Raw genomic sequence first — 14,261 nt, 5'->3', positions numbered from 1 at the left:
GCTGTCCCCCTTGCATGTATTTTCACAGTAGATTTCCTTATCTATAGAAATTAAAAAGTGACAATTTTGCTATTGTGATTGAGACTGTTTCTTTTTTACCGTTAGTGAAATTTAATGGGATCAGTTCATTCATTTTGGTATTTGAGTGTTTTTAATGGGTGATAAAATATTTCTTTTGATTTCTTGCTAATTCAATGTTTTTATAGGAGCATCCAGTGTAATTCCATCATTTTTAGGATTTTGATCTTGTAGAGTAGCCATATCCATCATGGTTTGAAAACAGATCACTAAGACATAATGCTTAATGCAAAAACAATAAGAAAACTAATCTAGGTTGATTACATAGCATAGGTAGGGAATATCCAAGTTGAACGCCACTGACCACCATAATGCTTCAGCACAGCTGTGGTTCAGATAGTATCAAACTATCAAGTAGTGTTTGGCGTGTGCCCCTGCGTGTGTAGGTCTCCGCATGTTTTCATGATGTGTCTGTTGCAGGCCTTTCCACTACATAGATCTACGAGACATTTGTAGCATGATTTGTCAATGTAGTTCGTGAGATGTCTATTAACCAATTGTGTAATGCAATGATATTTGATATCTGTGCTAAAATCCACAGATCAACTATATCAATCTGAATTCCCTTGTGCCTGCAAATATTTTTTAAAAAAGGATGCTGAGCATGTCAGTGACTCAGTGTTCTGGTGACCAGAGGAGCAAGAAGCGCAGTGCTGGTCCTGTTGACAACACTTGCGAGTTGCAAATATGTGGGGAAACTGCCCTTATCAAATGGTTGTGGTGTCTACCTTTGCCAAGAAAGTCATGGTTATATGGTGAGAAATATAATTAGATCGGGTTTGTCACAAATACATGCTAATAAGTAATAAGCTTACTGGCAACGGAAATTCTCCTTTGCTCACAGGGGCCGGTGCCCACCCCAAACGTCGTTTGCTCCGTTAGCAAGAGAGATCATAGGTCCCACAAGCTAAAAGGTGCTAGCTCATCACCAAGTCTTCCATTTTGACATTTCTACTCAAACCAATCCAAAAGACAACACTGTAGATTGAAATTTGTATAAACGATCCACTTTTAAATTCAAGAAAATATCTTATGACCTGAATTGTTTTTTTTGCTTTTTATCTAGAAAATAGATTCTAACATGATGATGTGACTTTTTTATCCAAAAAATATATTTGGGTCTGAATGATTCACTTGCTCTTTTGTCAAGAAAGCTGCTACCAGAGGTGATCTTACCTCTTGTGCACATTGAAACAAGATGAAAAAAAAGGATTCCAATGAAAAACAACATCTGATAACTTTAAAAAAGAAACACCATCTGCTTGGAGGCTGGGAGCGATTGATAGCATTCTTTTAGTTTTCAATAAAGTACAGATGAAGTTTATTTTCTCAAAGAAGTACATACGGAATTTGCAGCCAACAGAAAGAAATGAGCGACCCACCCTCCTCCCCTCCGCCGCCACCCAACCCCGACGGCGGACACCCCGACGCCGGCGGCCACCCTCGCTCCCCCTCGCAGCCCTCTAGCTCTAGATCCCTGAACCCCAACGCCTCTCCGTTCGCCCCATCGCCCGGATCTGGCCCCTCCCGCCCCCTTGGCAGCTCCCCCGAAGGTCTTTGTTTCAGTGCCCCATCCGTCTCCGAGGAAGAAGAAGAGCAGTTGCTCTGGTCCACTCGCGCCCTCCGTGAAGGGCAAGGAGGTGGCCGTTGAAGCTCGCCGCCCTCCACCTCCACGCCCCTCTGGCTGCGATGCCAGCGGATTCATGGCCGACGCTCGTCACTCCCATCCACAGGGGGGTGCTGGGGGCAATCGCGCCCCTCCCCCCTCGGTCGCTATTCCTCGTCGGTCAACGCAGGTCGCTCAACCCGGGGTCGTCCCGCTCGTCGACGCTGAGGGCTTCACACTGGTGCTGAGCAGGCGCCGCCTCATGTCTGAGCAGCGTCAACGTCGCCCTGCCCCCTCTCGCCGCCCTGTCCCGGCAGATCTGGTCAGTAGATGCTTCAACTGCCTGTCTTTCAACCATGTGGCGGCCCGATGCACCTTCCCCATGCGCTGCTTCCGCTGCGATGGTGTTGGCCACTCGTCGAAGAACTGCAAGCGCCGACGGCCGGCCGCGCTGTTCCCTAGGGGCCAGGGGAGGCCGGTGCGGCGCGTCGGAGCTAGCCGCGACGCGGTCCTCAGGCTCGCGCTCCCGGCCTTGGCCTCGGTGGACGGTTTTCCGCAGCCTGGCCAGCTCCAGTAGCGCTGTTGCGGGACCCTCTAGTGGTGGACACTCTGCCTCGGGTGCGGGAACAAGTCGTGCCCCTGGGCCGCGGTCGCCCCTGCCGGAGCTTCGCCCGGAACCTGCATCGAGGCTTGGCTGGTCGTTGCCTGCTCCTCTCTGCGTTTTGGTCGCGGCGCCCCACCCCAGCACATCTCCCCGACTACTGCAGGCATGGCCTCACATACGACGCTGCCCCATGTTTGCCCTGAACCTGAGGCGTCGCAATTTGCTGTGAGGTCTTTGTGCTCTGTACCACGCTCTTTTGCTGAAGCCAATTCTGTTTGTTCTGGTCGTGGGCTTGCATGCCGCCTGCCAGATGATTGCTGCACCCTGCTGACTGTTGAGCGCCTCTCTTTGGGCCCTCCTTCCATCACTGCCGACCCAATGCTCATGGAAGATGAGGCATTGGGAACCAGCTACCACACCCATGCTCGTGTTTCGTCTTCGACTGCTGGGAGCACAGATATTAGGCTGGAAACTGCTCCAATCCAGGAAACCATGCTGCACAATCAGGTCGCACTGGAATCAGTACGTTTTGAAATCGATTCTATCGATCAGGTAGCTCGCTCACCTGATTCAAGGAGAAATGTCACTGTTTCGAGAGGATCTCAGGAGGCCCCACCCTTGCTGCTCTCCCCTGATGTTAGCTTGCCGATTAAAAAGGTCGTTTCTGATTTCGCTGCGGATGTCTGTAGGGCGGCCTCCCCGACCGTCCTCGCCTCCACTCCGCCGCGACGCCGAGCTCGGACACCGCAGCTCCCCCCCACCATCAGGCGCAGCGAGAGGCTGGCCAAGAAGTCGCGTCACCGTGCAATGAAGCCTGCACTCCAAGCGCAAAATGTCATGATGAGGCGCTTGGGGCTCACTTCGGCATGCCACCCGCCAGACTCATCATCTTTCCAGCAATTTACGGATACTTTCTACTCCACCCTCAGCTCCTCCCAATGTGAGGCTTTGGACGCGCTACTGCCGTCTGGGTTGTCTTCCTTCGGTAACTCCGAGGGAGATGATCTGCTGTAAATTCGGGTTCCCACCCAGGTCGCAAATCCTGTTGCCCAAATGATCTGTGAAAACTTTCTACTTTGGAATGTTCGCGGGTTGAACTCGCGATCGCGTCGCAATGTTGTACATGAATTGGTCGGCCAGGAGCGAGCTTCCTTGATTTCCTTGCAGGAAACAAAACTAGATGACTGTGATGACACCATGATCAGAGAATTGTTTGGCCTTGGTTTTGAGTTTGCTTCCCTCCCTGCGTGTCATACCTGTGGAGGAATTTTATTGGCCTGGAAGGGTGATGTGTGGTCTGTTTCAAATATTTCGAGGGGGGAAGTCTCCCTGACCGCAAAGGTTACTCTTAAATCCAGCGATGTGTCATGGTGGTTGACCAGTGTCTATGGTCCCCAGTCAGACCTTGATAATGTTCGTTTTCTTGATGAGCTGCGCATGATTTGGTCCTCTTGCTCGGACTCATGGATGGTTTGTGGTGATTTCAACTTAATTTATGCAAATCCAATTCTACGATCGCTCGCTAGTTTTCCACCCAGGGTTCACCATTTCGGTCGGAAAGACCGAAATTTCGATCATTTTTCCTGTTTTCGCTACTCACCGGGAAGTGAATTTCGGTCCGAAAAGTGGGTGATTTCGGTTTCAAATTCAAAAATATAAAAGTTAAATTTTAGTAAAAAAACGAAATTTGGAATAGTAAAAACGAAAGGGTGAACCCTGTTTCCACCAAACAATCGACTCGACAGCGCGTCCTTCTTTACCTTTCAGATTCGCGGGCCCCACAGGAAATTAATTACTTCCTCACGCTCTCCCTCTCGCGACCCTTCCGGTCTTCCCCGTTCTCGTCCCCAATTCCAAGACGCCGCCGTAGCGAGCCCCCGAGATCCTCGCCCGCTGCCGTTCGGAACCACCGTTCTCCTCGCGCTGCCAGGGAGGCAGCTCAGGCCTACGCCCCGCTGGCCGCTGCCAGGAAGGCGGCCTACGCCTGACCCGACGCTCGCCCCGCCGCCTTCGGGAACTACCGATCTCCTCGAGCTGCCGGGGAGGCCCCTCGGGCCTACGCCCGACGCTTGCCGCTGCTATGGTGGGGTGGAGCGGTGGCGAGGGCATCGAGATCCAGACGCTGGACGCGACTGCTGGAGCGCCGCGCCGCACGGCGTGCGCGGTGCCCGACGAAGGAGACGAGGGTGTTGGTGCCTGTGGAGAAGCGCAGTGGCGACCGGCGCAGCGAAGGGGGTTGGGGCCATGGCGAAGCAGATGACGGCACCGAACGCGCAGCGAGGATTGAAGGGTCGGTGGCCTTAATTGGACCGGACAGGAAATGATACCTGGTGAATCGTTGCTCCTTACTCCCTTCCCCCCATCTCCATGTTCTCTTCTCACCTGCCTCTCCAACCCTTCCTTTTTCTCTAGATCTGAGTTCAATAAGCCGATGAGGGCGGTGCCATGGAAGAGTGCAGTTGAATCAGGATTACTGGGTCTGACGAGGTTCAAGGCAGGCGGATGGACGAGATGGTGAGGTGGTTGTAGCTCGAAAACATATGCAGGAACATGCATGCAGAGATTGATTCAAGCATAGTGCCTTAGAAATGCATTGCGTCGATCAGTGGTATAGATGTTTCACTTATTCATTTGAGGTTTTGTGTCATTATTTATGCTGATTATCTCTCATATATTGAACCTGCAGTTTGGACAAGTTGGAGTTGGCAACAATGATGATCACCGCTCCCTAGTACCGGAATACAATTCCATTTTTGCATAGAAACAGGTACGTCATGTGATTTTAGATAGTCTATGCTGAATTTTTGTGTTCAACTAAAATGATCCATATAGTACATCCATCACAAAAAGTCATAGCCACAAGATTAGTAGTCCATCATCGATTCATGTGAATGGCAATTTTGCTGACCTCCGATTATTACTTGGGCCTATGCAGAAAATTTCCCAAGTTGCTTGTGGATGGAGACACATTTAACCTTTCTGAAAATAGAAAATATTTTCTCTGGGTGAAGGGGTAGCAGCGGACAACTCAGCAGTAACAAAATAGTCAAGAAGTGGTTCCTATCTAGTGCACTTGCTTTCTTTGCCATCTTGCTCTTCCAGGCTAACAATTTATCGACTTGTACCATATGAAGGAATGCGCCTTAAGACCAGACAGTTCTGGCTGCACGAATTTCAGAAGCTCCATTCGCAGGTGTTAGATCGTGCTCTAGTAGTTGCAGATTTTTATAGATGTTCGTGTATAAGCCTTTTCCACTCCACCTCTCTTTTTCCATATCATGATATTACTTCGCTGATGAGGGCGGGCCATGCATAGGCACAGTTATATCGGAACGAGGCAGAGGCTGATTTCTTCTGGTTAATTTTTCAAAACATGAAGTTCCTGTAGTTTATGTATACAAGTTCTGTTAGTAATATATAAATAGTTGTTTCCGTACAAGTTTTTCTCTGCAAGTTATAGCCACAAATTTTGATCTGCAACTCATATCCGCAAGTTCTATGTTTAAATTTTTTTGCTCACACAAATGTACTTCCATTTAAGATTATAAGTTATGCATTACAACCATTGTGTCATATAGTTTGTTTCAATGTAAACCCTCTCAGGAACTTATTAGCTATTAGCTTATTACAATTTTTTTATACAAGTTATAGCTGCAAGTTATATCATTGTTTTTACAAACTTTATAGATTGCTTCAATATAAGTTCTTCTCTGCATGTTATGACCACGAGTTATGTCTCCAGCACAAGTTATAAGTTCACTTATTTAGCTAGCTTGTATTACAAGTTATTTTCATAAGTTATATAAATAAGTTCTACTGTAGATTGTTGGTTTGTTTCTCTCAATATAAGTTTTCTCTAAAAGTTATGGCCACAAGTTATGCGCGCAAACTTTTGTGTGGCAAATTATATGGACAAACTATATGCAACGAGTTATATATTTGAAAATTTTGCTAATACAGAAGTTATACAAAATCTATGGCCTTATCTATGCATGCAAACTTTATGTGACAAGTTAATCTGCTGTTACATGACTTTATTGTAATAACTTACAGATTTGTTTATATAAATTTGTGTTTATAAATTTTGTTTATGTATATATATTTTATTTTTTTGAACATGTTTGCCACCTATGTTTGTCTACATAAAAAGTTTGTCTACAAAAGCCTGCGCAAAAGGTATAGGTACAAGTTATTTATAAAAAAAATTCTTTGCAAGTTCTTCATATAAGTTCCTACATAGATGCTAGAGAGAAGGTCGGCCTTCATTGTATCGACCTTTTTCATGGTTAGGATTGAATTTTTATAGTTTAATTATATATTTTTTATATTTCCTATATAGTTATATAACCTTGCTTTGAAATTTAGTAACATAACTTGGTTATATAATATTGTGTATAATGTTTTTTGTTTTTTACATTACTTTTTGTTCTGAATTTTTTGCATCTCCTAACTGAATTACTATCATGTTTGTATAGGAATCCTATGTCTACCAAGGCTTTCAGGTCTGCCCAAAGAAGTTTGAAATGGTGGAGGTGAGTCTCATCTCTTTTTTTTTATAAGTGAACTCTTCCTTTTATTTTGGTAAAAGCTCGTTATCTAAAGATATTTTCCATTAAGTGAACCTTGAATTTTAAGAAATGTGTAGTGACAAGTTGTGTGCAGAATTTTTTTAGAAATATTTTTTCTATAATAAAAGTCCTGGAGAAATTTATATGTGAAGTTAGGTTGTTTTCAAAAAAGATGTGAAGTTAGGTTACAGTGTAAAGGAAATTTTTATTGGATAATTTCATAAGGTTTCTAGATGAATTCTCTAGAAGAGTTCTATTGATGCATATCTGTTGTGTTCTTTTTCGGACCTTATAGTAAGACTTGAGGTGGGTAGTATGAGCTTTTCTGACACTCAAATCTGTTGTGTTTTTCTCGAGAAGGCTCGGCATCCTATTTTCTTTTCGAGGTCATTGGTTGCTTGGTCGCGACGTACTTTCATTATTAGATTCACACACACACACACACACACACACACACACACACACACACACACACACACATATATATATATATATATATATATATATATATATAGTAGGTCTATTTCCTACTCTGGGTATGGAATAAGGAATTCCATACCCGAGCGAGCCCACACACCCGATCCATCTCGTCCCCCGATCGCCCCGCTTTCGGTTTTTTCCATCCGGTTCGCCCCGATCTGCGACGACATCCCCCACCACCTCCACCACCGTCTCCACGCCCAACCGCCCAGCTCCGTCCCAGTGCCCAATACCTCCCGGCGCCGCAACCCCACCCCATCCCCCTGTCGGCCCCGTGCGCCGTCGCTCTCCTCCCAGCACCGCTCGCTTCCACCGCCCAGCTCCCGTCCCGACGCCCAGTCCCTCCTAGCGCCGCACCCCCTCCGCGCCGTCGCTCTCCTCCCAGTGCCGCTCGCCTCCACCGCCCAGCTCCCGTCCCGGCGCCGCACCCTCCCCGCGCCGTTGCTCTCCTCCCGACGGCGCTCGCCTCCTCCGACGGTGCTCCCCCCACCACGGCTATTTTTTCGGTCAGCCCCCAATCCCTCCCAGCGCTGCACCAACCTCCCGTGCCGTCTCTCTCCTCCCGGCGCCGCTCGCCTTCTCCGCCGGGGTTGGGGGGGAGCTCACTTCCCCGGCGACAACGGCGCTGCCGAGGTCGACGCGGCCTGCGACGGGGAGGTCGACCGCCGCAACGTAGGCAAGATGGAGCACGGGTGAGCGAGCGAGTGGGCGCCTAGATTAGCTTCGCCCTTCGTCTTCCTCCACTCTTCCATTTCCTCGCCCCTCGACGGAACCTAGATTTGCTACTCTCGGGGTCGAATGGCCCGGATCTGCGAGGCCGTCCGATTCCGCTCGATGGATTGGGTCCTTCGGACTTCCTCGATCCGTGTCAGGTTCGTCTCGCTGAGCTTGTTCTCACGAGAATGAATTTTGTGCTGCTTCTGCAGGTGCGAGCATTACTGGCGGAGGTGTAAGATCGTGGCCTGCAATCAGGTGCTCCCCTGTCGCCACTGCCACAACGAGGCCACGGTGAGCTCGTACTCATCCCCCGTCCCCCCGGAGACCACTGTTGTGCTGCTATGGCGTTCATGCAGAGCAGTATAGCAGGAAACTTATCTGCATAGGCGCCTTGGTTGCTCAAATCGAGTAGCTGGTGCACTCCCGTCATCTACTTATACGTGAGCCAAGCGGAACATTTAGGCATGCTTCTTAGTGGCTCGTGAGAACCTGTTGAGTTGAAATTAAATTGTTAGTTTCTATACGCTTATGTTTAGTCTTAGATCTCAATTGTTTTCATCCCTGTCTAACAGTAAAGCAGGCTACTTGTCTAGACTTCCAAGTGCTAACCGATTTGCTAGTGCACTACCATGTACTTCTGTTTCAACCAAGGGGGGGAATTTATGCATAGTTCTCAGTTTTCTGTGACAATGTGACAAGCTGTAACTGTATTGGTATGCTGGTCAGTCTTATGTCTTGATTGTCTTCATTTTTATCGTCCTGTTGGGTTGAATCTTAAGCAAGATAGTTCATTGTGTAGAATTCAGTGGAGCTCATGTCTTGGACCATAGAATTTATATAACATGAAAGATAAGTCATTGTTGAACACGCTCTATCCGTCTATCGAGCTGCTGAGTGCCAGGACCAAGCACTTTATTACCACTAATTGTTTTTCTGTCAAGTGTTGGTGGGGGAATACATGTTCGGATAACTAGAGCGTTATGTTCTTTTAAAAAACTGGATTGATGACTTTATTTGTTTCTGTATGTATACCTGTTAGGAATTCAGATACACAATATGATTTTGTTCTTAGATGGAAATGATTTTGTTTATATATGAGTGCTCAAATGTGAGCTTACGTTCCTGAATTTCTTTTTGAAATCCTCCATTGAACACACTCGAGCTATTGGCAGTGTGTTGTGAAGCCTCAACCTCTACTGGCTCTGACTAAACACAGCCTGCAGAGCAACCTTTGTCAAGATGCTGATCCTCAGACCAGCTTTCCAGCAAAACTCAGACAGCCTTGTAAAGCTGCCTGCTAATTCATTCTAGCCCTATTGTCATCAATCTGTCTTCAGCTCCCATTCATTTTGTTTTGGCTCCTGCATTAGATGTATTCTGCAAACTGCTCTCTTCTTGGGATTATTTTTTATATAGATTAATAGTTTAAGATTTTAACTCCGCCTATGCTGACTGGAAGACTCTCTCTCCTGAGTCGTCTCAACATAGCCGGTCCCAAGCCCGGGTAAAGGAGGAGGGTTGCGTTAGGTTTTGGCAAACCAGCATAAAAAATGCCACTCTAATGGATTTGAAACCCACAAGAAACTCGTTGGGGCGTAACCCTCTTAGCGACGCGCTACATCGGAACCCGGGTGTGGTGATAAATGGGCAAGGGCCGGGTCGCCATCCCCCCAAGGGCGCGTCGTATCATGACCTGGGTACGATGATAAGTGAGCAAGGGTCGGGTCGTCACCTAAATGGCGCGCTACATCTACGCCCGGGTGTAGTGAAAAATGAGCAAGGGTCTTCGCACTTCCCTCGACGGGTGCGAAGGGTAAGGAAGCTAGCCGAGCCAACTAGGATTCGTATAGGTAGCTGGAACGTAGGGTCCCTAACGGGTAAGTTGCGAGAGCTAGTTGATGTAGCAATTAGGAGGCGTGTAAATATTCTATGCGTTCAGGAGACTAGATGGAAGGGTCAGAAGGCGAAGGAGGTTGAGGATACTGGCTTCAAGCTTTGGTACACGGGAGCAACTCCGGGTAGGAATGGTGTAGGCATCTTGATTGATAGGAGTCTTAAGGATGGAGTCGTAGAGGTTAGAAGGCAAGGCGACCGGATTATCCTAATCCGGTTGGTAGTTGGAGATTCGGTTTTGAATGTGATCAGTGCCTATGCCCCTCAGGTAGGCCTTAGTGAGAGCACCAAGATACAGTTCTGGGAAGATCTAGATAGCATGGTTAGTACCGTGCCTACCAGCGAGAAACTCTTCATAGGAGGAGATCTCAACGGCCATGTGGGTGCGACTAATGTAGGGTTCGAGCGAGTGCACGGGGGTTTTGGGTATGGTAGCAGGAGTCAAGAGGGGGAGGATGTGTTGAACTTTGCGTTAGCCTACGACTTGTTGATAGCGAATACCGTGTTTAAGAAGAGGGAATCCCATCTTGTGACGTTTCGTAGTGGACAACACTCGAGCCAGATCGACTTTATTCTTACTAGGAGGGAGGATAGACGTGATTGCTTAGATTGTAAGGTGATACCTGGGGAGTGTGTTGTCCCTCAACACAAGCTTGTGGTGGCGGACTTTCGTCTTCGGGTACGTGTCCACCGGGACAAATGTGCCAAGATTGCGAAAACAAAGTGGTGGAAGCTTAGAGGGGAAGCGGCACAAGCGTTTAAGGAAAGGATGCTAGGTGAGGGGTCTTGGGAAGAAGGAGAAGACGCAGATGACATGTGACTAAAGATGGCAACATGTGTTCGGAAGGTGGCCTCAGAGGTGTTTGGCGTGAGTAGGGGAGGTAAACAGGAGGGGAAAGACACCTGGTGGTGGAACGACGAGGTGCAAAGGGCTATTAAGAAGAAGAAGGAGTGTTTCAAGCGCCTCCACCTTGACAAGAGTGCAGCCAACATCGAGGGCTATAAATTAGCGAAGAGGGTTGCAAAGCGAGCTGTGAGTGTAGCAAAGGGTAAGGCGTATGATGACATGTATCAGCGGCTAGGCACGAAAGAAGGGGAGAAGGACATTTATAGGATGGCTAGGATTCGCGAGCGGAAGACAAGGGACATCAACCAAATCAAATGCATTAAGGATGTGACAGATCGACTGCTAATGAAGGATGAGGAGATCATGGATAGATGGAGAGAGTACTTCGACAAGTTGTTTAATGGGGAGAGTGAGAGCCCTACCCTTGAGTTAGATGACTCTTTTGACGATACCAACAGACGTTTTGTGAGGAGAATTCATGAGGTAGAGATCGGGGAGGCTTTGAAGAGAATGAAGAGAGGTAAAGCGATGGGCCCTGATGGTATTCCCATTGAGGTGTGGAGATGCCTAGGAGATAGAGCAATAGTATGGTTAACTAAGCTTTTTAATCTCATTTTTCGGTCAAACAAGATGCCGGAAGAATGGAGGAGAAGTATATTAGTACCTATCTTCAAAAACAAGGGCGATGTTCAAAGTTGTACTAACTACCGTGGGATTAAGCTGATGAGCCATACGATGAAGCTTTGGGAGAGGGTTATCGAGCATCGCCTAAGAAGAGTGACAAGTGTGACCCAAAACCAATTTGGGTTCATGCCTGGAAGGTCAACCATGGAGGCGATTTTCTTAATACGACAATTGATGGAGAGATATAGGGAGCAGAAGGACTTGCACATGGTCTTCATTGACCTTGAGAAGGCATATGACAAAGTACCGAGAAATGTCATGTGGTGGGCTTTGGAGAAGCACAAAGTCCCAACTAAGTACATTACCCTCATTAAGGATATGTACAAGGATGCGACGACGTTTGTCCGGACATGTGATGGCAACACCACCGACTTTCCTATTAACATAGGCCTACACCAGGGGTCAGCATTGAGCCCTTATTTATTTGCTTTAGTGATGGATGAGGTCACAAGGGATATACAAGGTGAGATCCCTTGGTGTATGCTCTTTGCTGATGATGTGGTGCTAGTTGACGAGAGTAGGGCAGGGGTTAATAGGAAGTTAGAGCTGTGGAGACGCATGTTAGAGTCGAAAGGGTTCAGACTTAGTAGGACCAAGACCGAGTACATGATGTGCGATTTCAGCGCGACTACAGCGCGACTAGGCATGAGGGGGGAGACGTTAGTCTAGATGGGAAAGTGGTGGTCCAGAAGGATACTTTTCGGTATTTAGGATCGGTGCTACAAAAGGATGGCGACATTGATGAAGATGTTAGGCATAGAATTTCAGCTGGCTGGTTGAAATGGCGGCAAGCTTCTGGCATCCTTTGTGATAAGAGGGTGCCACAAAAGCTAAAAGGCAAATTCTATAGGACAGCAATTCGTCCGGCGATGTTATACGGTGCTTGAATGTTGGCCTACAAAAAGGCGACATGTGCAGCAACTGAGTGTAGCAGAGATGCGGATGTTGCGGTGGTTTTGCGGGCACACAAGGAGGGATAGAGTCCGGAACGAAGTTATTCGGGATAGGGTCGGGGTGGCACCAATTGAGGAGAAACTTACTCAGCATCGGCTGAGATGGTTTGGACATGTCCAACGAAGGCCTCCTGAGGCGCCGGTGCGTAATGGGGTTCTTGAGCGGGTCGATAATGTAAAGAGGGGTAGAGGTAGACCTAAACTGACGTGAGATGAGTTGGTTAAGAGAGACCTTAAGAATTGGAATATCTCTAAAGAGATAGCTTTGGATAGGAGCGCTTGGAGATTAGCTATCAATGTGCCTGAACCTTGAAATTTTTTCTTTCGGGTTTCATCTCTAGCCTACCCCAACTTGCTTGGGAAAAAAGGCTATGTTGTTGTTGTTGTAGATTAATAGTTTAAGATTTGCAGTAAAGGCTGGATCAGATTGATAACTCCATTATTTGCTAAATAAACTAGCCTTTGGTTAGTTTCCTGAAATCCTGTCATTTTATATCTTTTAAATTGTGTATATTGACCGGCTTAGATCCTGTTTAGTGCTCTGATCTATTGATTTCTGCTGCAGCTACAAGATCACATTGGAGTAGATTGGTGACAACAAACAAGCTTGACATTCGTTTGACTTCTGCCTGCAGCTACAGGGTCACATTGGAGCAGATTGGTGAGAGAAAAAAATGCTTGACATTCGTTTGCATTATGCAAGACATCTAAATAAGCAGTTGGATCATGGTCATTGGAGAAGATTGGTGAGAACAAACAAGCTTGACATTCATTTGCATTATGGAAGACATTTAAATAAGCAGTCACATCATGATCATTGGAGCAGATTGGTGAGAACAAACAAGCTTAGCGTTCGTTTGCATTATGGAAGACATCCAAGTAAGCAGTCAGATCATGGTGAAGTCTGAAGTATGTTGTGGGAAGTGTAGAAATTCTTGTTAGCGTCATGGCTCATGTCTTTCTGAAATCCATTTAATGTCTGTAGTGTGATCCTTCCTAACCCTTCTTATGGCCTGATTGGATTCCAAAAAAAAAAAAAATCTTACGCTCATGCCTGATGCAAGTGAAGGTCAGCATAGGCATATAGTTTCGTCACTAGTATACCAATCAATAAGATTCTTGGTTCAAGACATGGCATACACAGGACACCTTACTTCCTTTAAAACACTGCTTTCATGTGTACTGTGCTTAGTTACCTCTTTAGTTAGTTGTTGGGTTTGTAGTTTTCCCTGTAAGTCCAAATCGTAAAATTTGGCGCCATGAAGCAAATGTATTAGTGCTCCTTATTCAACCAATGTATGCTTTTTTTCATGGCCGTTGATGTAAAGAATAAATATTTTAATCCACATGGTGTTGTAAAGAAAGATTGATTTACTCCATGGGCAGATGTATCACGGTTGGTATTGTAAAGGAAAAAATAATTTAATCCATAAGCTGATGCATCCACACGTGGATAGAAACTAATGGAATGGTTGGATGAGTCGTCACAGGGCACGTGGTATAATTTTTGTACTCCGCTAGCTTTCTGCGACGAATGATTTTCAGCGCTGAATTCATTATGTAACCACCCATCACAGCTCCCGGGAAAATCGCATCTTTGCAGCAGCGGGAACCGCACCGAGCCCATGTACGCGGAGAGGGAGGCTGCCAGGACGAGCAGCACGCACCGGTGCGTGCCAGAGGCTGGCTCGGGTATGGAATAAGTATTTCATACCCAGGGTAGGGATTAGCCCTGTCCTATATATATATATATATATCATTGTATAAATTTAATAGCATGATGAAAGTCTGCATAGTGGAATGCCGCTGCAGTTTTGCTAATTTTTCACTT

The 14,261-nt window shown here is 46.7% G+C and overlaps 1 protein-coding gene across 1 annotated transcript; it reads left to right on the top strand.

Moving 5' to 3' along the window:
* The first annotated feature begins 2,453 nt into the window (after window positions 1-2,453).
* On the top strand, window positions 2,454-13,809 carry LOC120678226 (formin-like protein 6). The gene is made up of 5 exons (XM_039959371.1): window positions 2,454-2,810; window positions 6,764-6,820; window positions 7,421-8,028; window positions 8,263-8,352; window positions 12,996-13,809. Exons 1-5 carry the CDS (start codon window positions 2,454-2,456, stop codon window positions 13,015-13,017), a joined length of 1,134 nt encoding a protein of 377 aa, XP_039815305.1. The 3' UTR covers window positions 13,018-13,809.
* Window positions 13,810-14,261: the final 452 nt, after the last annotated feature.

The sequence above is a fragment of the Panicum virgatum genome, chromosome 6N (genome assembly GCF_016808335.1).
Source record: "Panicum virgatum strain AP13 chromosome 6N, P.virgatum_v5, whole genome shotgun sequence".
Lineage (NCBI taxonomy): Eukaryota > Viridiplantae > Streptophyta > Magnoliopsida > Poales > Poaceae > Panicum > Panicum virgatum.
This window is presented reverse-complemented; position numbering and strand designations above follow the sequence as displayed.

Coding starts and splice junctions, on each gene's coding strand:
- LOC120678226 (XM_039959371.1), top strand. CDS start 2,454: ATGGCCTCACATACGACGCTGCCCCATGTTTGCCCTGAACCTGAGGCG. Junction 2,811..6,763: donor ATCAGGTCGCACTGGAATCA/GTACGTTTTGAA, acceptor ATGTTTGTATAG/GAATCCTATGTCTACCAAGG. Junction 8,029..8,262: donor GTAGGCAAGATGGAGCACGG/GTGAGCGAGCGA, acceptor CTGCTTCTGCAG/GTGCGAGCATTACTGGCGGA.